The following is a 25,494-nucleotide window of genomic DNA, read 5'->3' as shown; positions in this document are numbered from 1 at the left end:
ATAACGTATGGCGAATCAACGTGGCCGACGTTTATAGTTAAAACTATACGCGGAAGGGTTAGCAACAAAAGCTGTGAGCATTGTTCTCGTGGATTGTTTTCCCATTTGTGTGGTGTTCCAGCGTGCGTCGCTCCCGCGGGCGTGCGTCGACCTCGGCCGCCGCCGCCGCACTGCAGCCAGACCTGCTGCTGATTTGCTGAATCCCGCGCTTTCACGCAACATTCCGAAATCGAAAATCCATTTTTTAATCATCTAATTTTGTTTATGACCAGTATCTTCTTTCTATAAACTGGTTCAATTAGAATTATACCTACATCTACCACCAAAAAGGTTGGCAAATGTGTAGCGCTTTTTCTTTAGATTTATGATCGATAATGTAATTTTTGAGGAGCGATAGCCTACGGGCGGGTGCATCGGCCTCTGGCGGCCGTCCAATCACTCCCACTCGATATGACAGGGGTAGAAAGCTGTTCGCATCTCGCCATTTACTTTTGCTCGCAAAATTGTTTGAATTTGTATTGATAGAGAAAAAACAAATATACTTAAGAGCCTTAAAATCCTATCCACACGAACATTCAAGTTGAAACAGCAGCATTGTCAAATATTTAATTAAGTACTCGACAATACTGAGAAAAAAACGTTAAATAAGTTTTGGCATCAGATGTGAGAACTCGAAATTTGAAACCGACTTGTAAAACACAGGATTGTTAATTAAATCTTAATTATAAAACAACTTCTTAATTCTTAACAAAACATTCTTAAATTAACCAACCTTATTCAACCATTGATCTTTGTAACCTCCTTTATCATTAAAAAAACTATCAAACCAGCCAGCATCATCAGGTGGGCTACTCTGGCTTGAGGAAATTCGAACAATCAGACCATGTCATGCAATCATTACGTTTACCACAATATAAAATCACATATCGTTTTCATGAAGCCAGAGTGACCGTCCAGACCATAGCTGACCACTGCTGGAGGGTTACTCTATACTGACGGAAAACGAACGAAAGAGAGCTGTCGTGCAATTGGCACGTTAACGAGAAAGAATCGTGGCCGCGCAGCAGCGTTCCGAACCCTCGTTTTTCATCATATAGAGGGGTCACTCCTGTCACCGCTCCACGATGTTGACCAGCACCACGTGCTCGCCCCTCACCAGCAGCTGCGGCAGGTGCCTCGTGCACTCCCACACGCCGCCCCCGAGCGGCGTCTCGGTGACCACGGGCACGGGGAAGATGGACGCCGCCGTGCCTCTGGGCACTGGGGTACCTGAAGAAGATAGAATGACGTTATGAGCGTGTGTTAGTGACGTTCGAAATAAATTGTTTGGTGTTTCTGCTAACTCTGCAGTTATATTTGCCCCCCGGCCTTTGTTGTCCCCAAAGGTTGGCAACTGGCTCTCCGCCTATTACATTGACGCTAAACACACCCAATAAGTACCTATAGCCGTTTAGACATTAACGTCACTATCACTCATTTATCATCATTGTAACTATTCGCTTCGATAACGACCCATAGTCTGTCACATGTGTGTCTCGTGCAGCCGTGACCTAGTGGCCGCGCCGCGTTGTCCAAAATGTAGCCTTGCCATTGTCCTACCACGCTCGAGGTTAATTGTCGATAGATACAACTCACACCTGTATCGTGGTATTGTCTATTAGCTGTTAGCATTGTTGTATTTAATCGTAATCAAATAAATATGATAAATACATTGTTGTCTTGTTAGTGATAGGTAGGTGGTTGTCGTATACTTGCGTCGTTGCGTGACAACGGTAGGCAATGTGATATAAGGTTACATCTCTCTTTTTGTCAAATGGGTACAGCTATTGCTGAAAGCTTTGATTCGCTATTCTGCCATTCTAAAATATTTTTTATTACAAAATTTCAAATATCGCTGCAGAACAAAAGTTCAGAATCACTATCTGAGTCACTCCTATTTGCATCACAGCCATTTTTGCAAACATGCTTATTTTCCTAGCGTCATACTTTTCCCTTTACTTTAACCATCTTCGTCGCTCTTACCCAGTGCCGGCGGTATCTTCCTTTTTTTCACTCCCTTACACTTGCACAACTCGAGCGAATCACCAGATAAAAGTCACTCTCATTCGGCTTCTATCTTCCTCACTCCTCTTACCCAGTGCCGGTGGTATCTTCCTCTTCTTCACACCCTTGCGCTTCCACACCTCGAGCAAATCATCAGCTAAGAGTCACTCCCATTCGGGCTACCCTTTTTCTCTAAAACACTACTATTTACCGAACTATCTTCCTCACTCCTCTTACCCAGTGCCGGCGGTATCTTCCTCTTCTTCACTCCCTTGCGCTTCCACACCTCGAGCACGTCGCTGAGCGCCAGGTTCCACTGCTTGTCGAAGGCCACCAGGGTCGCGTGCAGCACCCCCCGCACGCCTGACGCGTGGCGGGTCACCACCTGGGGACAGGGAAGAAGAGTATGAGCATTGAGTCGACCGAATGGTGTAGTGGATAGTGACCCTGACTGCTATGCCGATGGTCCTGGGTTCGATTCCTGGCTGTGGCAGGTATTTGTTTAAATATAGATATTTGTACTCGGGTCTTGGGTGTTGATTTGCTTCTTATCCCCTTGTTACACCTACCGAGTATATAGAGTAGCGCGACAGTATCCTCACCCAATCCTCGGCTAGCAATTGACCGAGTGCTCGGCCGAGGAAATTGTCTCGGCCACTCTACTCGATAGGTGTAATCTGGGTTTTAGAAGTTTAACAACGTAACACAGGAGTTTGGTATACTTATATGAGAGAGTGTGGTATTGTGATCTGGTAAAGAGCTGATTCATAGTTTTGTGTACAGGTTTCAGGTAGTGGGTGAACAAAGGAAGCGGATGAACGTTTTGCGGGATTCAGGGGATATTAAAAATCATAATTTTAAATATGTATAGGCATTTTCAGATTAATAACTAACAATGTATTTTATTTGTTTCAGATCAATGTGTTTAGTGAACAGACGGACAAAGATAGAAGTCATCCACCATATGTGTTCAAACGTAACCTTGCCTTCCAATATTGTAATATAGCACTAGTGTACTATTATTTTTTGGTAAGTACTAATTTTTTTTTATTTCATAGCAGTATAGTAGCGGTCAAAATATTATTGTGTTGGCGTCGACGCACTACGTTTTAATAAATTGACATCTTGTATAGATTGTATATTGTAATATTATGTTTTGCTGTTTACTTCAATATTGCGGACGAAATCATTAAGCTAGCCTTTTCCGTTTAGGAGTAATTTGGTACTATGAGACTAGAACTTTTTCATTGCTTGCGAGTGTAGTATAATTTAAGAATATTAAGATTAACTTGAAATATCACGCCAGCGGTCAACAGTGACTAACTTTCGCAGACGGTGACAATAACTGCAAGGTTCTGTGTAAATGTCAGTGCTCTGGCCACAGTTTCAGGACCGGCCAGAGGTCGCGGGTTCAGAGCTCAGCCGGGAACATTGTCGTTCACCTTGCTGCTTGCTTTTAAACTTAATTGCGGAACATACGCAGTTTACGTTTTGTTAATTCGATAATGGTTTTAAGTTGAAATACAACAATTTTATAGGTTTATTTCCGTGAGCTTTATGGGATATAAAGTAGCCTTTAGTTATCTTCGCTCTTCCATAAAACAATATGGCTATTTATTACGTGACACAAGAGGTTTTGTATGTAATGTTTAATCAAACTTAAATTATATCCGTCTAAAAACATCGGTAAAAGATTAGAAGTAAATAAAAATGGAAAAAAAGATATAACTTCACTTAAGTACACTTCTGACCTCATTTTTTTTAAATTGAACCCGATAGAGTGTAAAGTACCTGTAACTAAACTGACAGATTACCATAAACAGTACCTCCGGCGGCGCCCGCGCAGGTAGATCACGGAAGGGCGTGCGCGGCGACCTCGCTGATTCGTGAGCGCCGCGTCAAGGCAACGCCAATGCCAGCAGCCGATTCAAAAATAGATCTCGGTACGCTAATTGTCAAACTTTCGAGAACGTACGGTTGTGGTTGCCGCGGAGCCGTCAATCGGGGCTGGGAAAACGTGAGGGGTAGTGAATCGGGGAGTATATACTGACCGGAAGTATGAGAACTTTATGTCTGGTTTTCTTTATATTCGAAAAAATAAGGCATAAATACACATGAATGTGAATTTTAAATTTCCAGGTGAATCAGACGGAACCCGCATATTAACGTGTTTACTGATACCCTGAAGGCTGTATTTGGTACTATGTCTTGAATGCCATACGGGTTTACTTGGTTAATTTGTTTTGGGTTTACGAAATTTTCCACTAAGTAGTTTATAAATTTAAGTTACAGTCTAAAAAGGCATGAAAACGAAAATGAATCCGAACTTATTATTTAATCCGGTATCCAATCGATGACCTTTATTAAAGCACAAATCTGTTAAAGCTTTATAAATTGGCTAATAGGAAAGTAAATTCTGTAAATCCTTCACAACATACCCCCCGTTAACCGCCGGTCGCGCGGTGGTCTCTCGGTGGTCGCCGCGTCACGAGCTCAGAGAAAGCTGCATGCTATGCTCGCTACATTGTAACAGCCTTCCACACTGAGGGGCCACTCTCTTGGGCTGTTAAACAGCATGCGGATTTGATCACGCACATGGGATTGTATTGTATACAAGTATTCATTGTAACGCGTGGAATATGCACACTAGACGCGGGAAAATGGCGTGCTATCCCGCGTGATGAAATCCGAATGCTGTTAAAACAGCCTAAATCGAACGAATCGGCAAGCTTAACGTAGTGTGGGACGCCCTCCGGCTAGATGGGGTGACGACTTGCGCGCATAGATCGCATCCAGTGGCGTGCTTTGGGAGATGCCTACGTCTAGCAGTGGACTGTTATAGGCTGATGATGATGTTGATGATGATGGCACGCTTAATACAACGACATAGAGAGAGAACAGAGCTCCGAAGCCGAGGAAAAACAAAACTGCAGCGTCGATCTATAGAGTGACCCCGCTGGGTTTCTCTCCGGATTTACTAAAGATTCAGTGGACTATAGGCTGTAAAGGTTTAATTTTCAGACGAATTTGGCTTTTAGGTAGCATGAAATAAGAGTGTCGCAAAAGATTCGTTACAACAGCTCTATAAAATGCATAGGTCCGAGTATCAATACCACAATGTCGTAGGTATTTAATTTTGTATAATTTTCAGCAGCACCAAGTGGTCTCAACTGTAGATGCAATCGTGGGTCTAAATGTGTGAAGAAGAGTAAGGGTCGGCGAAGATCATTCTTCTTCTTCTTCTTCTTTAGCTTCACTTCATCGGCATTGCCGACGCCGTTTCTCCATACATTTATGACAATCCGTTTGGTGCGATACCGATAGGTGGATGTTTACCTTAATTAATGCTCTAGTAATAAGTAGTTAAACTTTTTGGTGTTGGCAATTGTTTCTGATGTAAAGTTATCGTTGTTGGACTCTAGTTGTCACACATTGTGTCGGTGCTCGACCTACCTCCACACGTCAGACAGTTTACATAACACCACCAGTGCTCGTGGCCTTGACCTAGTGTCAACACTGTTGCCTCAAGATGAAATTGTAAAGAAAACTGACATTGGACTGGGTTTACCCACTTAGCGCATGATTTTGAGTTTAACTTAGCCAATGTGCATTAAATGAAAATGTTAGGGCCATACCATTAAATGTTAGACACATGCTAAACACTGTCCGTTGGATGTCAAACGCCTTATAATTAATTATATTTTTTTTGTCTTAAAACTTCTTCTTCATCTTCGTATCAGCTATTCTACGCTGGCCACTCCCTGGACGGGAGCCACATTTAAAAACTGTTATTGTTTTATTCATGTTTTAGTGTCATCTCTTGTTTTAGTTACGGGTCAAAAGTATGTAGGTATCATTACCTAATTCAGAGTAATATAAAAATATCTGACTTCAAAAAAACTCCAATGTTGCTTGATATGCAATTTTCTGGTGGGAAATTTCCATTGATAAAAATGTATTCAGCTCAGTCACCGAGCCACATTGTCCAGCCAAAATTTGGCCTTGACCTAGTGCCGGGACTTGCAGAAACCGCATGCGTATACGACCTTGACCTGACCGACCGCCCAAATGATGATTAACGAGTTAAGACCGTAGGGGGGATTCCCTAGGCTGCTAGATCAGCTATTCAAATAGTTACAGTTACATAAGTATAGTAAGTAATATTATGTACCTACTTATTATAATATATGGTGACATCTCACACACGGCCACCCCAAGCTAGACAGAGCCTGTAATATGGGTATGGGACAGCTGATATATCTACACAAATACATAGATAGATACAAGAATAGAATAGAATATCATTTTATTGAACGTAAAATTTTACAATTATTTATCCATTGTCATAATATAATATTACTCTACCACCATTTCACAATACATATTGACACCCAAGATATCTGCCCCGGCCGGGAATCGAACACGGGACCTTCGGCCTAGCAGTCAGGGTCACTAACCACTACACCATCCGATCGACATTGAGCGTATAACTTCCTTGTTACGAAACTTTACTCAATTACATTTTATTTCATTACAAGATGTGATGATAACACAAATTGAACTTCCTTCAGCCTCTACTCACTATACGTATATCTAGTTTAGTCCTGTGGAAATCCGCCGCGGCGCTAGTGGCGTCCACGGCTGCCACATCCGACCTTGCGCGTGCGCCGGGGGCGAGCACTGAAGGGCGGCCGAGTGTACTCACTTGATTGCACATGTACAATGTACATTATCTATAAGAATTACTGATTAAAATAGCTCTAGCTCTAGGCTCTGTCTAGTTTGGGGTCAGATATCCGTGTGTGAGATGTCCCCGCATATTATTATTAATCTCTCATACTCAGCGGAAACTCACTGGCAAATTCACGCTTTTACCACTTTTGCATAGATAGAGGCTAATAGCTATTACTAGATATTCGCTAGTCGGCTTAAAAGCAACATCAGAGGAAGGGAAATATATTACCGACATGCAGTTATTAGTTTAGAATTTTAGATATTGCTCGCCTCCCGCGGCGGCGGAACGCACGTATAATATTATCTATTTGACATCAGTAATTTATGGAAGCAATAAAACAAACAAGGAACTATTTTAACAGACTTGTTGACAAATAAAGATTTATATCTACTCGTACTGTCCGCATGAATTTTCATAAGCTAAAGTATTTCAGAATTTAAACCTTATTGCAGTATACTTTGTGCTCTGATCCACTGTTAGTGCCGTCGGGTGTACACTTGACATTATCTGGAGGCCGTAGGTGTACGTATGAGATATTGTGGTCGATGAGCATATGTTGCAGTTGCAGTCACTGCGCCAAAATAGGATCTTGTTGAAAAGACTAATAGGTATTTTAAAGCGATTATTCCATCAAGGCGTAGTGGCATTCCTAATCGTAATTATGTAATGATTAGGCTAGTTAACAGATATTTGGTAAACTCAACAAATTACAAACACTTTAGTTTGTAAACAAAATACACGTGCGCGACCACGTGGCGGGACCTAAATGGTGCTGTACATAAAGTTGATTATTTCTGTTAAATAATATACGAGTATTGTGTAAAGGCAGTTAATAAAATACGTTTAACGTTTATGTATAAATTAAGTACTCAGGTAATGGATTACTTGCTATGGATATTAACATGAATCAACTGTCAGCATGTGATTTAGTATTGAGTAAACAAAACATAGCAATTTTAAAAAACGTGAGTCTGAAAATGATTTGTGATTTTATTTAACCGTAACACGGTCCTAGTGTAACAACTGTAATTGAACGGACCTGCATATTGCATATAAGTATCTACTGTAGTTTGATTAGAAAATTGCCCACCTAACTCCTTCGCCAATACATTGTTTTTCAGTAGTTTGAGAGACATATCCAGCTTCCCTTATTAAACTACCTTCATAAACTTGGTAAATTTTCCTCTTTTTACATTTTTTTTATTACGCTGATTAACTTCGGGTTGGTGGGTTAACACATCTAGATGTTATGCTGGTTCTTATCCGTCACACAACCACGGCCCATACGTATATATTTACTAATCGTAAAAAGTGTAAATAATTAGCAAGTCATCCTAAAAATATCAATGTAAAAATATCAAGATAAGCAGATTACCTTCCCATGCTTATTATTACGCTAATTCTGTTACCACACGTCACGGCACGCGTCTACAAATAGCGTGTAGTTCGCAAACACAGTGCTATTGTGTAATAGCCGTGCTGTAGCGAGCCCAGCGCCCGCGCCCTTCGCCCGTGCCAACAGCCCTGACTTTGACACTACAGGAAATAAACATCTTGGGCTGTGTAATACATCTTTGTAGTAGTAGTACTATATCTTTTGGTAGTGTTATTATGAATAGAACGAGCGATACATCATTTTTGAACGCTATAGGAAGATTTTCTCAAAGAATAAACAGCTTTTCCTGTAATTCCCATCGTTAGTCCTATCACAGAGGTGCACTCCATATTCAAGTCGATGTTCTCAGGTGTGAAACTAACAGACAATAAGCCAGGTTCCTACATTCGGCCTGCGGTGGCCGTCGCTCAGCCTTGACAGTACCGCCTCACACGGTGCGACCGATCGCGCGATTACGCACAACAATGAAACAGTTTCGGCCAATGACGTGGGCGCAATGTCGCGTCATTGGTGATCGCGTTATCCTGATAGGTCATCGGCGGTGAGATGGCTTTTTCTGTTATTTCAAGATTGTTTCTAATTGGTGGTTGCGGGTAATTGGCGCAATCACGCGAGATTTCTTCGCGTGGAGGTGTTGCGTCGGCGGTCACGTAGCCACTACTAGCTGCTACACGAGAAACTGAAATCTTCAGATGGATGTTGCACAACTAGTATCATCACGATGGGAAGACAATTTAAAATACATATTGCAGTAAACATGTTTTCGTTGCTGTATGTTTCAAAACGACTACGAAATCAATGGCCATGATATTACAAAATTATATTTTGTAGCAGATTATTGACATTGGTGTTATAATACACATGTTTCCGGTATTACATATTCATCATAACACTACATTATGCTAAAACACGAAATTCCAACACATTATAGACGAAAAATTACAAATTCTCTCATAAAACCATAAAAGAAAACATGTAAATGTAATAATCCCAAAAACGAGCTGTCAGAAACTTAATTATCATACTTTATAACCAGCTACTGCAGTTCACTTTCGCGTGCGACTGTACCTATCACTTTCACTATTTATTATGACGAGTCCGTTGTCGCCGCGGACAGGCGAAATGCACCTCTATTACCTAAACACACAGCTGAGATTTCAAGGTCAAGTACTGCCCAACTTACACAGATTAACCTCTAAGGTAATCTAAACGTTATCCGAATGACATAACATGTATATTTGTTTGCGCGTTTGTTCCGGCTCATACGGTGACGTAGTTATAGGAGTTTGGTTTTAAACTGTAATAGGTTAAGGCAGGTTTTTTGTTGCGGCGAACAAGTTTGGCCTCGTCAAGGCCGCGGCAAGTGAATCATTGTTTACTTTCACTCCTGGCCCACTGTTGCTGGCTGTATGTTAACTAAGAGATTGACAATACAGTTCCATAATACGTAAAATAATTTACTTATAATAATGATTTAAACACAGAGATGTTTCATTAAATTCGTGTTTCAAATAGCTTAACAATGCCTAAGTATACCTATTTTAAAAGTATTTTTTACTGTACTTAGAATCGATATTATTATAAAGGCGAAGGTCAGCAAAGCTGCAGCTTCAACTGCCAGGCTTTGCATTTCAACTTTATGAATGCCTCCTCACTTAGCATTGATGCTATCATGATATCCTGTCCCAATACTCGCATGAAATTCCCATTTCTATTTCTGTTGCTGACTGTCCAGCGTCAAAAATTATCCGATAAAGGAAGCTTACTCTGTACTGACAAAAAACGAAGGAGCGAGAGCTGCAATCGGCACGTTTAACAACGAGATAGAGTCGTACCTCGTGGCTCACGCAGTAGACAAAATTAGATTTTCGTCATAGAGACACCCCTTCAGCAACTGTGATAATAAACGTGAGAAGGCATTTTCTTTCAATCACTCAGATTTCCGTGACTTCCGCACTCCTCGCGTACCTGGTGACCCTCAGCTTGTCAGATCATCGCCATTTTTATTTTTATTTTATGTATGTAGGTACTCGTATTTCGGCTGGAAGTCGGTAGTACATATCTCTTTAAACTGCAGTGTAAGAAAGGGTTACTCTGCTCTGTGGTATATTTGGTTAAAATGGCTTGAAAGGTCTAGGACAAAGAAATTTTATGATTCAACTTTACATTTTAGTTTTCCCGATCGGTCACTGATTACTAGATACATATTACAGCCAGGGTCCGAACCAGCATTAAAGTGATATTAAGTAGTAATATTATATAACCATTTCAGTGTCACATGGCGCGCAAGGTGAGCCGATAGATAATATTGAGCAAGGTAATAAAATTTGACACTGAATCGTAGCGGTGCCGTAGGTCGCCTAATAACGGAAAATACATATCGTCAAATTAGTCAACTTTTTATTAAAGCTGTAAGCTTCGTGGTGACATGGTGGTGACTCAAATTATGACGAAGATCTAAGTCAGTCATCGTGTTTTGGCAAATAGGATACATTATTTTTAAGTGAAGTCCATGGAAAAAAGCTGCGGGTTCTTAAAATGAGATTTTGAGAAAGCTTTAACCCCTCGTTCTTCATACATTACCAAATAATATTACCAGAGAGATGCATAGATAATATTTTTTCTTTGTACATATTTCCGGCAATGAACTTGGTAATGCATGTAGAACAAAAACCCCACTCCGACAGTACGCATAGTGGTCTCCCGTAAATGTCACAACAATTATAAACAAATAGATAAGATTACCAATACTCGACAAACATGTCACACTATCTAGTATCTACAACATTATTATTATAATAACTGTTATAACCATAATAAAGTGAACCACTTCAGTATACTTTGCATTGACTAACTACAACATAATATTATCGTGGTGATTCTGGATAAGCTACGGACGTCATCCCAGAGAGCGTTAGAATTATTACACCAAACACTAGGAAACATGTTTAGGTTAAACGAGAATAAAACATAGTAGTATTAACCTTAGTAGTATCAAAATTAAATGACATTCAGTATAAATTAATCGGCCTCGTTTGCCAAAACGATGAAAAATCAAGGATTCCAGCGAAAATACTAAGTTTTAAAAAATACAAATTGAATAAGGAAGCAACGCAACGAATGCATTTGAAGTTCAAATAGACAAAAAACGTGCCGCTGAAAAAAACTAAACCGGAACTTCAGCTGACCTCGTGATAGAGGCAAGGACAGCCCTTTATCAGAAAAAAGTGTGATTGGTTGATGTACGAGTAGAATCAAGTTCTTTATGCGGAGTCACCATAAACGAGTACCTTAATTGAAATTGTTGTGACTAGATTGAAATAATTGAAAATATGCGCTAAAAAGAGTAAAATAAACGGTTTATTTTATTTTGTATGTAAAATATGAAAAGTACCAATAATAAGCTCCTTTGTAGCCGCAGAACAGCTGAGCGAAAACATATCAAACAAATAAAAACTGTTTGCAGGAAGCAAACACTCAGCACATAGGCATTTTTATCCCAAAAATCTCACGAAAAACTTTAAATCGTAGCGCAGCTCGCAGGCAACAGCTAGTTCGAAATAAAACTCTACATACAGCGACACTGTTCCTCCGTCAATGTCCAGCCGGCGGTCGCGATAAGGGCCTCCGACCGGAGTGCAAGGTCTCGGTCGAGGCTCCCTGCTATGGCAATAGAGCGGAGGTCGCGCCGAGGCGAGGCAGCCTATTACAGAACTAACTGCTGATTGACACTTCCGCGTCGGAAAATGCACGGTAGTGCCTGTTGAAAGGATTTTATGGAAAAATCTTCTTATCGTGTCAGTGGTACAAGAGATACATTAGGGTTTTTCGCAGTAGTTAAAGGATTCGCCAGTACAGGTGATAAGTCACTCGTGGGGACTGCTCTTGTGTATTGAATATATTTTTACTTTAGCTTTAACTGTAAAGAAGATTTTGAGTACATAAAAACAACATAATAACTTCGTAACGCTCGTAGCAACGGGGCCTACGACGCTCGTAGCGTGCTACGAAATTGCTACGCCGCGCCGTAGTCATCTTTGAAAAGTTGAATTTTCATTTCACTTTTTTCCTTTCATTTAGTTTGATGTCTTTACTGCGTCGTATTGTATAAAGTATATTAAATCTGCATTGGGCTAAGGAACCGCAGTAAATAATTATTTAAATAATGCATTTACCGGGTACTTATGTAAGGTCAAGAGTAAAGGAAATTTAAATGCAAGAAAATAAAACTAGTTTAAAACCCATAAACTTTTAAATGAGCAGCGCATTAATAGTGTGCTTTACATATTCAAATACATCCCGAAATCATAACATAATAACTGCCAAAAACGGTAAACAAACGTCAGTGTAATCTGCACTAAGCATCAATGACGTCGTCGCCAATTAAAACGAATTAGTTCCAAATTCAGCCGCAGGCAAGGTCGTTCAGCGTTCGATTTTCGAAAAGCGCGCCAATAATGGCGCTGCGGCCGGCACTGCGCGGAGCAGGAAGTGCTGCGCCTGCGCCGGCCGTGACAGCGCGAGGTCGGGACCGCTCATGCAGGACGGAACTAATCTTCTTTTTCTTTCACGTCAAAAACGTTCTATAGAAAACTTAAATACTATAAAAAATCTAATTTAATAGATTTTCGACTTATGTCAGTAGTATTTAGCCCTATCAGAGTTACGTGTAATTATCAAGTATTGATGTGCGATCATCTTACGTGCCAACATAAAACAAACTGGGCCTTTTAAACACAGGATATTATACTTAAAACTACTTTCTACATAACCAATGCATAAAAAATAGGGTATACAATTGTAAACAAATACACCATATATGTAATATTAGCTGGTTCTCTCCTACACAACACGTTCCGTCGAGCACTCTGATTGCCAACACAAACACGCACCTAAGATGGCGCGAAGTCGTCAGACTAAGGTCGACGGGTTCTCTGGAAGAAACCCTTTACGACAACAATCAGCGCTTTATGGCTTGATGAGGCTGGCCCGGCTGATGGTGACTAATCATCATGTTTATGTTCTCCTGCCCAAAGCTCGACCGCGGCGCCAAAATCATAGGCTACTGGATGTCAGATGATTATAGTGAGTAAGGCAGCATACATGGCCAATATATTCCATCAATTTCATAACCCAATGGGATGGATGAAGCGTTTTTGGGGCCACAAGTATGCTTTCTCTATGTCCTGATGACTTATTGATGATAGGCTTTCATTTTCAAGGTAGCGTCTCTAGATTGCTTTTGCTATTTCCATAGGGTTGATTCCACAGTAAAAAAATGCAATTTAATAAACAGTTAACATTGCTGTTGACCTTTTTCATAATGCGCGGGGATATTATAATATAATTTATGAACTGTCTGATGAGGTGGCGACGATGCGTCAGCAATCACCCTGCACTCGGAGGTTTCGCACCGGCTATTTCGAGACCCGCATGTCATTATAGGGCATTCATAATATTTACACAACAATTAACATACATTAACTGTAAATATGTTTTGTCTTTGTCCCCGTACACCACAAGCGAGCTTCGCAAATGCGTAGGAAGACATAACAGGTTAATTATGTATGAGCCATTTGTACGCCCGTATAGCTGTCTTCGTGAACGCATTTATTTACGCAGTTCCTAGACAAACAAGGAAGAAACACAAAGATGCTTTTAGTCCTATTAATCTGTGAGTCCTTTCAAGTTAAAAGATGTTTGATTTGATGCTATATCATTAACTGAGCTTGCGGTTCGTAGGATCAATCATAATATTATTGTATTAATACTGGTAAAATATACTTAAAATACATAGAGCTAGGTACTGAATTTCGCAAGCCAGTTAGACCATGTTGCTGTTACTTAGCTACATACAATATAAATATTTCAGACCTTTTGTTGTTAAAATATTTACATTCAAATAAAATTAATAACTAGAATGAAGTGCTTCGATATTCTAATACAAATCATGTTAAATATGAATAAAGATATTTATTACTCTACAAATGTTTATAAAATTTTCAGGAGAGATCAGATTAATAGCTCTAAGATTCATGCAATATTTAAGATCTGCTTCTGTTATAAACAAATAGTAAAATACCATTCATTCTCTTGAAACCCATAATCATAATAATCTGAAATCCTGTGCCACTCCCGCCCGCACGTCCGCTCGGGCCGGCGGGCGCGCAGCGACTGCGCCTGCGCCCGCGCGCGAGGCGGAAGCGGCGCGCGCGCACCCGCGCAAGGCTACGCTCATGACCTCGCCTCGTCTTTGTCTAGCGCTATCTATCGTCTGTTTATCGGCGAGGTCGAATGCATCATACCTTCGCCAGCTAGTTCTTGAAATCAAATGGTTATTTGATGTTTATTAATTTATGGTTAGAGGCTTTTTCAAGTTGCCTGGTAATCGGCGTTGACGTAAGAGCTTGTTCGCGCTCGTGTTTGTTATCTTTTTCAGCGTTTTTATTTATGTAGGTCATTTATTTTTACCGCCATAATTGATATGTTCAAGATTATTAAAGGTTTTAAAATAGTTTCAATCCACGAGACATTACTTAGAATATTTTTTGTTTCATTCACAGGTATGCCGCGATTTCGCGAAAGATCGCGGTGAGCCCAGTTGACATACAACGGTAAGTTCCAAAACCAAGATCTTTCTTTATACTACTGGGTGAAACAGTTCTGGCACCTGCCACTCTAAACACCAACAAAACAGTAATGGACTGTGCGAGTAAACAACCTCTACCGAAGTTCACATTCAAGGCAAATTAAAATTAACTACGTGGTACGTTTCAGAATGTTATTTTCTAAATTTAAATTAAATGTGACAGCTCCGGGCAAACGTGTGACTTATTTAAATATACATCATTAGTCATTGAAATTGATCGCGATATCTTACATTTTATATGACAGGGTTATAGATGTAGGTAAGTAGAGTTGTTTGATTAATAAATATATTAATTATTTAACACTATCATTATTACTATTTCTGTGCCTTCTAAGTGCATTATTTAGTACTTTTTTTATATTGTTTTGTTTCTGTAATTCTCATCCAATACAATATCGTATCGTCTGAAAGCAAACTCATGCTCAGAATATTCACTGTCGTGTACAGAAACTGCGTCTAAAATGTCAAGTGTAATGCGGAGGTTTTTTTTTAAACCTTGTTGAATGTAACCGACCTTGTGCGTTTCGGGGTGAACCGCTCGGCGAGCGCAGCGCCGCCGGCCGACGTCGGCCCGCGGAGGAAACAGGAACTAAGTTACCGCCATGTTTGTTTTATTAAATACTGGCAACTGTAGCACCGAAATTATGAGTAATAAGAAACAGAACAACAAAAATACAAAATTAATTTCACGGCATGCTAAAAATAGATCATACCTATAAAAAAATATAAAAAAAATTAGAAATCCAATTGCATATTACAGAAAATGTTATTTTTACATTCAGTAGACTTTCTTTACATACATATGGACACTCAATGTCACTGATAACGAATCGACACCAGCGACACTCATCAGCCACAGCGATGTGGGTCAACCTGTACAGATAGCATAACAATTTACAATACTTTAGTTGTGCGTTCAAACTATTTCTGCCTGAACAGGAAAACAAACTCGTGGCTACACTTGAAGCCTTATATGGCTTGTCTCGACAGAAAAAATAACTTAATTTCACGGAAACTTTTTTAGTTGTAAGCACTAAAATTATTTCGACCTCCAAATACATTTTAATTTTGTAGCATAATTTGCTCTTTAACATTGGTTTATTGATTATTGAAAATATTTATTATACCACTAGCCCGTAATCGCACAGTGCTGGACATAGGCCTATCCTAAGGAGCGCCGCATCACCCAGTCTCTGCTTCCCTGTACAGCCAGAGGGCATCTAACGCCACGTTTGATATTGTGTCAGTGACGCATTTGGCCATGGAGCTCCTCCTTTGTAACCCAGCCTTCTGAAATGTTGATAGATTTAAATGTGACAATCAACATTTTAATTTTATAAAGACTACTGTGGCGAAAGGATAAGAAACTCAATTTAGCATCATTTCCTGACTGCAGAGGTGTGCACGGCAGGAGGTATACAACACTCGAGAAGAGAGCTATTCAAGCTGTCACGAAGGTGATCATGCTGCAGCCGCCAGGACCAGCTACTAGGAAGTGCTGCTAATGATTAAGACCTGGTAGACCCTCAACATGTAAAGTCGTGGCAGTAACGAGACTTCAGTCACGACTGATTAATGTTCGAATCGGTTTAGAGACTAAAATATTGCTCATATTGCTATTTGCTACGATTCCGGAACTTTTGGGTATGGGTAACTAAAATTTAAACTGCCTGATTAGATCATAATAGGCAACCGTTTTAAAAATGTTAACTATTCTCTTCAAGTCACAGAACGGTAGTTACTTTACATAGCAACATCGGTCAGTCAGTCATCAATACTGAAACACAATTTAAAGATATGCCACTGTCATCCCTACGACTACGACTGTCCCCTTACCCACACACACGAACAATGTTTGTGTACACACACGGCACACACACATGCTCGTCATACGGCCATGAGATAACTGACATCACAGCAAGGTCCCGCCGGGGTAGCGTCAGCAGACACGGACGATTAAATCATAAACGATTATCGGGTACTTGATAAAAGGCTTAATAAATTGTGTAGTTTGTGATGCCAAGAGTGCCCCATACGCTTAGATATTTATAGCACAAATATAGATGCGATCAAAGAAGTAATCTATAGGTCGGTGCAAAGGTAGAGTTCATAGAGAAAGAGGTTAAGTAGACCCTACACGTGGGATTGTTTAAAACCCCTATCCAATGGGTATTTCCATACTTACCCTACAAAATAATGTATTGTATTGGTTGTAAAACTAGATGAATACCCGATGATCGTAACACCAGTTGCCATGCCAACATTTCCCTTGGCGGAACCGAAGGGCTTCCGTTGCCAACGCTACCGCCACGTGCAGCACGCATGCGCGTAAGATATAGTAATGGCAGTGTTTATCCGCCGCGACGCCCGCGCCGGCCTTCGCAGGCGGTGCCGATCCGAATATTTTTAAACTTGCCCACGTACAAGTGACATACTCACGAAAACACCGCCCGATCGGACTTGCATATTTGACGCGACCGATTTATTCAACGGTCGAAGTGATCTGAATAGTTTTCAAAGGCCGAATATGTTTGGGACGAATCAGTCCAGTGCTATGAGTAAGGGTATATTGCTTACTATACCATGTCAATGTTTCTATCGACTTTATAGGTATCAAAAGATAGACAAGATAACAGTACGATGTAAAACAGTTAAAGTAAGCAGTGGCTAACATTGCATAGAAACAAGCCAAGCCCTTGCATCATCATAACAACACTATTTTCCGTATCTCATCCTTTGCAGAGGTCGTTTCTCACTTGCCACACTACTGACGACACAGATTACATACACACAGGCGGAAAGTATTAAAAGACGGATTTGCCAGAACAGATTAAATCAAGCTTAAACCAACATCCAGTCGTTAAGAGCGACGAATTTCCGCAATCTACGAGATTTTACACCAAAATTTGATGCACCCTACATTCTCGAGATAGCCGTAAACATAAAATGTTGGAAATGGTAAGCACATTGTTACTATTTTGGCCTCAGCATCAGTCATCAGACTGGGCCTTCCGCGTTGGACGCCGGCCAACGGCACACAAAGGAAACATTAAGGGCTAGCTGGTTATGACACCTAAATCTGGATTTTGGAGAACCTTGTTTGGAAGTGGTGTTAGGTTTACCCTGACTGTGGTGATCCAGTGTTTCAAAGAAAACTTTCTTTTGAGCACATTTTCAGGGCTTTCTTCTGAATGAATTCTTAGATGGTCTTATCTCTTTTTTTACCAGACTATGATTCATTCATGAACGTAACAGATTTCAACGAATTCCAAAAATATTATAGAGTTTTGGCAAACGGGAAACATCATATATACCTGTTTTCACGTCAGAAAAGCTACATCAAGGAATATCAAATTAATTATTTTTTAATGAATGCAACATGACACATGGCACAAACCAGGTGCTACCAACTTACGTGCGAGGTCTGCTATGTCTCAGTGGGTGGAAACATTTGGGGCTAGTGACGAAATTACCTGTCATGAAACTCATGAGTAGAGCCATTCAAAATGGCTAATGATGCCAACAACATTCCATAATGATTAACAGGGAAGTTTTTTCCCTTGAATCACATCTGCTGATGTAAACCTTTCATTTGTTTTGTACGATCTATAAAAAGTCAATTTTATTACAAATGACGGTGAGGAACATACCTGAATCCGGATCCTTCGGTCTACGCAGTCTTTCAGGGCTGCAAGAGGTCCTTCCATGTTACCCAGTCTTGTCAAAACGTTCTTTGCGGCTTTCTGCTTCCTTGGTACAGACGTGAGCCCTGTAAATAAGAATTATAATAACTATGGTTATTTGATTCATACCAAAGATCACATCAGTCAGAAAAGAAGAAAATATAGATACAAAAATGCTATTGTGTGATAACAGCAACCTCCCATTTGATTATCTCAGTGCCTGATTAGGTCACACACTTGTAGACCTGACAGAAAGTAAGCAGGGGTTATCAACCCACCTGACCTGCAAATAAAAAACGATACACGCAAGTCCCATTTGATCAGCGAGGGAACGTCATCGACATGTCATTGACATACGAGCTTCTTTTAGCATTCCTCAACTGAATGCTGCTGATGGATCCGTTTAGGATAATGACTTCATTATTGCGCATATTTTAGCTTCTATCAACTGTTGCTGCTGTATCAAACACGGTAAAATTGTGCCGCGAATATGCAGATTAACCTCATTTAATTGCAACGATCTAGCCTAGACTAGAATTGATAATAAATAAATAAAAATAAAATAAATAAATAATAGCAGTGCCAAGAATAGTTCGATCAGGAGCTACTTCGCCAATATACAAATTTAAATGTTTTACACACAGCGTAAATTCGCAAGTCCCAACACTCGCAAAGTTAAGCCTCAACCAGTATCTAATGTGAAAGTGCTACGCCTGAACTTAACCATATTGAGCTCTCCTCAACATGGACGTATTGAAATGCACAAAGCCCGCCGATGCAGCTATAATTAGCGATAAATCTATGCGTCTAGGCTAGAGGCAGGTACCAGGGCCGCATGAGTTCGCGGCGGTCGGTGATTACTTTCACTCGGCTGTCCCCGGGCGCTGACCGCGCCGGGGTCGTCGGCCGCGCGCGCGGGAACGCCGCCCGCCATTCAGACAGCGGCCATGTTTACACAGATGCGCGCCGAAAACTGTTGCGTCACTTCCGCTTGCGTTTTGATACGTTCCGTTTTGCACTGTTTACGCGGGGTGGCCCGTTTTATTGGGTCATTTTGTTTTTTTGTAAAAAAAAGTTTTCAAGAAAAGTTCTGCTCTGCTGGTTTGTTAACAATGTTATAAAATATATGTATAAACCTACTTATTAAACATTTATTATTAAAATTGCTTGAATGACCAGTATTTCTCTGTATTATTGTACGCCAGCATTAGAAGCACACATGCGAGTTTAAGGCATTTCTACGGCCGACCATCGCAAATCTCTGGATTATAAGTGTCAATGACCGATGCTCCAGGTTACGAGTAACGAGGGAGATAGCACGCGCGCGAGCGGGACAGAGCTATGTACTAGCTATGTAATGTGCAAAGAAAGTTGTGTTGCAGACATCGTGGTGTATTTGTCTAACAATCTAAGGCCCTCTGTCCCTTTCTAGGTAGGTACATATGAAAAAGAAGGAGTTCGCAAGCCCTGTGGTACATTTTATGGTTATAAAGTACCACATCTAATGTCTCTAGAATGCAGTTAGGTACATATTTGTAAAGTGTAAGTCAATACGTTCAGAATCAGATGTTTTACTTTTCAGCGATTCCTCTTAGACAGTGCAAAGATCATGGTAGGTATTTTTATAATAAATGTATTTTTCTTAACCCGCGGATAGTCGCGCGTGGGTCGAAAAGACCCAGCACTCTATTTATACCTCGATAACTTTTAAAATATTTGATATTTTTAATTGGCGTGCCTAGTACCTTTAAGTTACCATATAGGCTAGCCGCACTCCCCACCCCGACCAGATTGCCCGCGGCACTTGGACAGGATGGACATTCAAAGTGAGTATGGGTCTTTTCGACCCATGAGCGACGCTTTGTGTCAGTATAATTTTTGTGATATTTTTTTTATTTTATTATTTTTTCTTTTCAGAAATGTCACGTAACCTTTTAGACGATCTTTGTAGAGATCACACTGCATTTTTATGCATTAATTGTAATCCGAATATGTGAAAATACCGAAGAAAATACCTAATTATATACTTAATCAATACAAGGAAGAAGTAATTTTGTATGTAAATTTATGTTAACTTTGAAGGCTGATTGTTGATAATTTTTTTATATTAAAAGTTAATTATTTTTTGTTACTGAGAAGAATGGTTATTAGTTTAGATAAAAATAAGTTTTTTTTATTGATAAATATAAAATTAATAAAAATAAGCTGTAATTTATGTTCCTATGTAGATAAATAAGAACATGAAGCATAGTACTTTTGAAACCGTCAAAACATATTTTTTTATCCATAAATTCATAAATAATTTTGATTTGAATATAGATTTATTACTAACCTTACGTTTGATGTACAATAATATCTAAATTTTCTTTTTTTTTCGAGAAAATAGATCAATTTACTTTCGGGTCTAAAAGACCCACATGCGACTGTTTGTGTCACGAAATTTGACGCGAGCACTGGCGGGTTAATAACACAACATAATACAAGGTGTTAGATATTTAAACGCTTGGATATAGTAATATAAATCATAATACAACCATTACCCATGCAACACCAAAACAATCTGCAAATAAGTTTTTCTCTAAATTTTAAGAGACATGCTGAATATGCTGGTACGACATAGAAAGCTAATCTTTTGCTCATATGGCCAAAAAAACCAACAACTAAATATAAGCGCCACGAAATTTTACCCAAAATAATAAAGTAACAACAGAACCCTACGCATAGCTAAGTTTCCCTACGGATCCCTAATCTCGGCTATTGAAAGATACAGCCTTCACCGGGGGCAGTGGGTCACGCGCATGCAAATGAGCCGCTCTTGTCGATCGACGCGTCATGGCTTACGAATACCAACTAGTGTGCATTTACTGCAATACGTCTACTACAGTATCAGTACAGTATAGATTAACCGGGGTTTTCGACGAAGTCGATAGAAAATAAATTACTTACCTGGAATTTGTATGCATTTTATTTGTTTCTAACGTTACCGACAGGGGCGCTGATCAAAATGTCATACAAATTGCTAGCTAATTAAGTCGAAAATATGAAAGTTTTGACAGTATTATGATAGATAATGCATAATGGTCACTGTTTTTATTGCGTTAGGACTAGGGCATGCAATACCGCAATACCGGTATTGCGTAATACCGGGATCCCGGACAAATCCACGCTTTTTTCAATACCGGTACTGAAAGTGAATACCGGTATTGAAGTAATACCGGAATCGGACATTTTTTAGGCTATAAATCAAGCGATTAAGATATAGTTAGCCCTGTGCTCCCATATACTATGAAAGTCCACTTGTTTTAAACCGTTACATGCGGTTTTTGGCCTTTGGAAACCTACTTGTTGTCCATGCGTTCTAAAATTTTAACTCTTAATACTCAATTCTCGTAAAAAATATTACATAATACAGAATTTGATTGCTTTTTCTTGTTTTATTTTGCCCTATACGACCTTTAAACAAAATATATGCCATTTATAACAAGGAAGTCTAATACCGGTATTAATACCGGGATCCCGGTATTGAGTTCTAATACCGGAACTCAATACCGGTATTGAAAATATTACCGGTATTGCATGCCCTAGTTAGGACGCGGTTCTGACAGATTGGACGAGAATTGCCCAGCAGGGATCCATTCTCGACCACACGCCTTTAAAGTCGACTATCGTAATGCAAAGGTGATAGTGGATATTTTGCAATAAATTTTGGCTGTAAATTTTAGTAGATTGTTAGAAATTTGTAATGTGATATTTCATAGCCTTCCTTTTATTTAAGATGCCATGTTAGTTTGCAGAAAACCATTGCTATGGTTGTCCATTTCGATCAGTAGGTAGACTAAAATCACAACTTTAAAAACCTGCATTGAGTGTGTTCTATTTAGTGATCAGCCATCCAATTAGTTTTAAAAATAAAAAGAAATATCTTCAGTAAAATGGCTATCTTCAATTTTGAAGGTACTACCCCTTCATTGCCATTGGCATAATACACCCATTATGTATGTACAATATGGTGGAAGTAATGAAGAATAGAATAGAACATCATTTTATTGTATGTAAAATTTTACAATTATTTGTCCATTGTCATAATATAATATTACTCTACCACCATTTCACAAAGGCCCCAAAGGAAATGGCCAAAGAAACTCCTCGAGCATCTTTTGAACTTTTTGCTTATAGGTATCTAGTAGTAAGAAAATATTGTTTCATTCAAAGTAAAGTATGGAAATTTTTGCAAAAATTCATGTTACTGATTTGAAAGCTTATAGTAGGCACTAAATCCTAGGATTTAAAAAGAGACCATCAACATTTTCATTTGTAACTTTTTGGAAAGACAGAGTTGGAATAAAGTTGGTGACATCCGAATGGTGTAGTTGTTAGTAGTGACCCAGACTTCTATGCCTGAAGGTCCCGGGTTTGGACATAATAATATGGAATATAGTTGACTATATTTTAGAAAAAATCCAATCCCATGGATGCATGTGATTATAGACCCACTATGGTATGTTGACTTTGGCCTATGCCAATGGTCCAGTATAGGAATGCCTAACATTAACCACTCCTTTCCACACATTGGAACGAGACCCGTGCCCCAGCAGTGGGGACGCAATGGGTTGTGATGATGAACCACTCCTTTCAGTTAATCTTATCTTAATCTTCGTACCTAACAGTAGCCGTAAAACATACATAATATGATGCATGCAGATCAGTATAATTTTAACCACCATAACTGACTATTCTTTTCCAGCATTTTACAATGAATGATGCATTGATTCAACTTTATATTCGATATTTTTACTGGGTCAGCTCAGCTGTGTATACTACATAAATATACTTACTAGAAATTAACTAAGTAAAATGACACTTAACAATCATTATAACAACATAACCTCTAAAATACCTTGGTACTGGCTAAACCGCTGCTTGTTAAATTCTTCAACTTCTTTCTCCTTCTGCAACTTTTCTGCAATTTTTTTCTCTTCCCTTTGTTGCACTAATTCGCTGTTACCTACTGGTATTATTTCATTATTTTTATTCTGAGCAGCATCAAATTGATAGATGTTCTCGAACATGGGGGCTTTAGCCACCGGCACCTTCGTCTTACGCGAATACAACACTTTCATCGGGTCAAAACTTGAACTACAAGCACTTACTTCCGACTCAGAAGTAGAAGAATCGGAATTTTGATCCTCAGACATTGCAATTTCTTAAATTTTAACTCTTCAAATTAATTTCGTCGCAGTAGCAAAGCAAAATAAAAACAAACAAAAACCATGTGTTTTCTGTCACTGTCAGCTGTCAGTCGATTCAACAGAGTACCTACTCTGTGGCTCGGACTTGCGCCAAACGCCTGGCGCTATTATTCTGAGCCTCGCGCGATGTCCGTTTCGTTATAATCGAGATTTTGTCCACCGGAATCAGGTCCACTTTTTTTTTATTACTATCACTTAGTTTTATAAACTTACCTCAGAAATATAACTGCTTTAAAATAGTCTATTTTATTTGATTTTATTGCATCATAATAAAACTTAAAACAGCTAAAACTTAAATCATCATCACCATCAGCCTTATTATCGCCCCAAATAATTTTAGAACATTGAGTAGCAAAGGCGATTCAAAATTGCTTGTATTGACAAAAAAATATAAATAAGTACCTAGTTACCAACAGCCAAAATTTAAATTGTAGAAAATTAATTTAGTTGTTAAATTTATAAAATAAAAATTTGTATTATTTAAACGAAATGCCCATAGTTAATTAATTGAATGTAAAAAATAAACAATAAAGCCAACCGAATGATCTAACAGGCCTTGAATTTACTTCCTACTTCTACTAGGTGGTACTAAGCGGGAGACCTTGCTTGGTGCCTTGCTAAGGCGCATGCGATGTTGTACCTACTATTAACTTGATGATGAATTCATGTTTAATATTGCGTTTATTTCCACCATTTATGTGAGTACCTACAACCTATACAGCTTGGTAGGTACTTACTTACAAAAAAGTAGATAGAATCAAACTGCGTCTACGAAATAATCATTTTTTTAATGAAAAATGTAATATTTTGTCTAAAATCACATTTAAAAGTAACTGCCACATTTAGCCAGATTTCCGTGATGCAATTCATCAAAACACCATTAAAATGCAAATGGAGAAAGTTATGAGCAGCCAGTAAAATCGATTCAAAGTCATAATTTATTTCACATCGAATCTTTAAAATGCAAAAAGTAGCATCGCTAGATTATAAAATGATCTCTGCGTTCCGTTCCACGCAGTGAGTACATCGCAATTTTGTTACGTAATACGTGCGCTCACGCAGCCCGTTGTCATGGCAACTGGAGTCAATGACTTCGGCCATTTCACTTTTCGCCGTGGTCTTGGTGCATCGCGTTCGCACAATGCAGCTAAGAAAAATGGAAATTGCAGCTTTTCTACACCATGCTAGGCTACCTAGTTACGAGTTTAACAACTCTAGGGTTTATTCGTAATTGTATATGTTAATTGGATCTAACTATAAATAATGTAATAAATTAGACTCATGAAAATCAAAAATTGCAATGACGTGACATACCTAAACACAATAATACTCATGTAGCTGTCTACGGTATGGTATGGTCTTCCCCGTTTCATCGTTATATTCGAATAGTTATCATTGCTGGTCTATAACTAAATTATTTCTAATGAAAACACAAGCAGATTTATGATAGCTACCCACCTACTTACTTATTTACAGTGAGTTTACCTATTTTTGTAAGTACCAATTAATGCATTAGGTACTTACTTACCTACGTAGAATATAATATTATCTTAATATAGGCTTTGATATATGTAGGCACTTGGTACATGTGTACACGTATTACGATTTTGAGTTATAGGTAGGTACTTAGAGATTCGATTAAAAATCACATTTTCATTGCTTTTTCAGTATTAACACATTAGACTTTTTGCCGGCACCAGGAAGTCACGCAGTGGAAAACAAAAGTATTTTCTTGGCAA

General features: G+C 39.2%; 2 protein-coding genes across 5 annotated transcripts in view; one reads left to right on the top strand and one right to left on the bottom strand.

Moving 5' to 3' along the window:
• The window catches only part of LOC105393067 (ecdysone-induced protein 74EF), a 127,009-nt gene that overhangs the window by 26,018 nt on the left and 75,497 nt on the right, over positions 1-25,494 (top strand). For 3 of the 4 annotated variants that reach the window (XM_038108351.2, XM_038108349.2, XM_038108347.2), the window contains exons 2-3: positions 2,959-3,072; positions 14,738-14,788. The gene's annotated coding sequence lies outside the window, so the exon portion shown is untranslated. Of the gene's footprint in view, positions 1-2,958; positions 3,073-14,540; positions 14,627-14,737; positions 14,789-25,494 lie in introns of those variants that run through there. The other variant, XM_038108348.2, reaches the window with a different exon arrangement.
• LOC105393077 (U7 snRNA-associated Sm-like protein LSm11) lies at positions 1,066-23,779 on the bottom strand. The gene is made up of 4 exons (XM_038108353.2): positions 23,404-23,779; positions 18,474-18,592; positions 2,281-2,428; positions 1,066-1,269 (listed from the first exon to the last, which is right to left on the bottom strand). Exons 1-4 carry the CDS (start codon positions 23,699-23,701, stop codon positions 1,112-1,114), a joined length of 723 nt encoding a protein of 240 aa, XP_037964281.2. The 5' UTR covers positions 23,702-23,779; the 3' UTR covers positions 1,066-1,111.

The sequence above is a fragment of the Plutella xylostella genome, chromosome 15 (assembly GCF_932276165.1).
Source record: "Plutella xylostella chromosome 15, ilPluXylo3.1, whole genome shotgun sequence".
In the NCBI taxonomy this organism is placed as follows: domain Eukaryota; kingdom Metazoa; phylum Arthropoda; class Insecta; order Lepidoptera; family Plutellidae; genus Plutella; species Plutella xylostella.
This window is presented reverse-complemented; position numbering and strand designations above follow the sequence as displayed.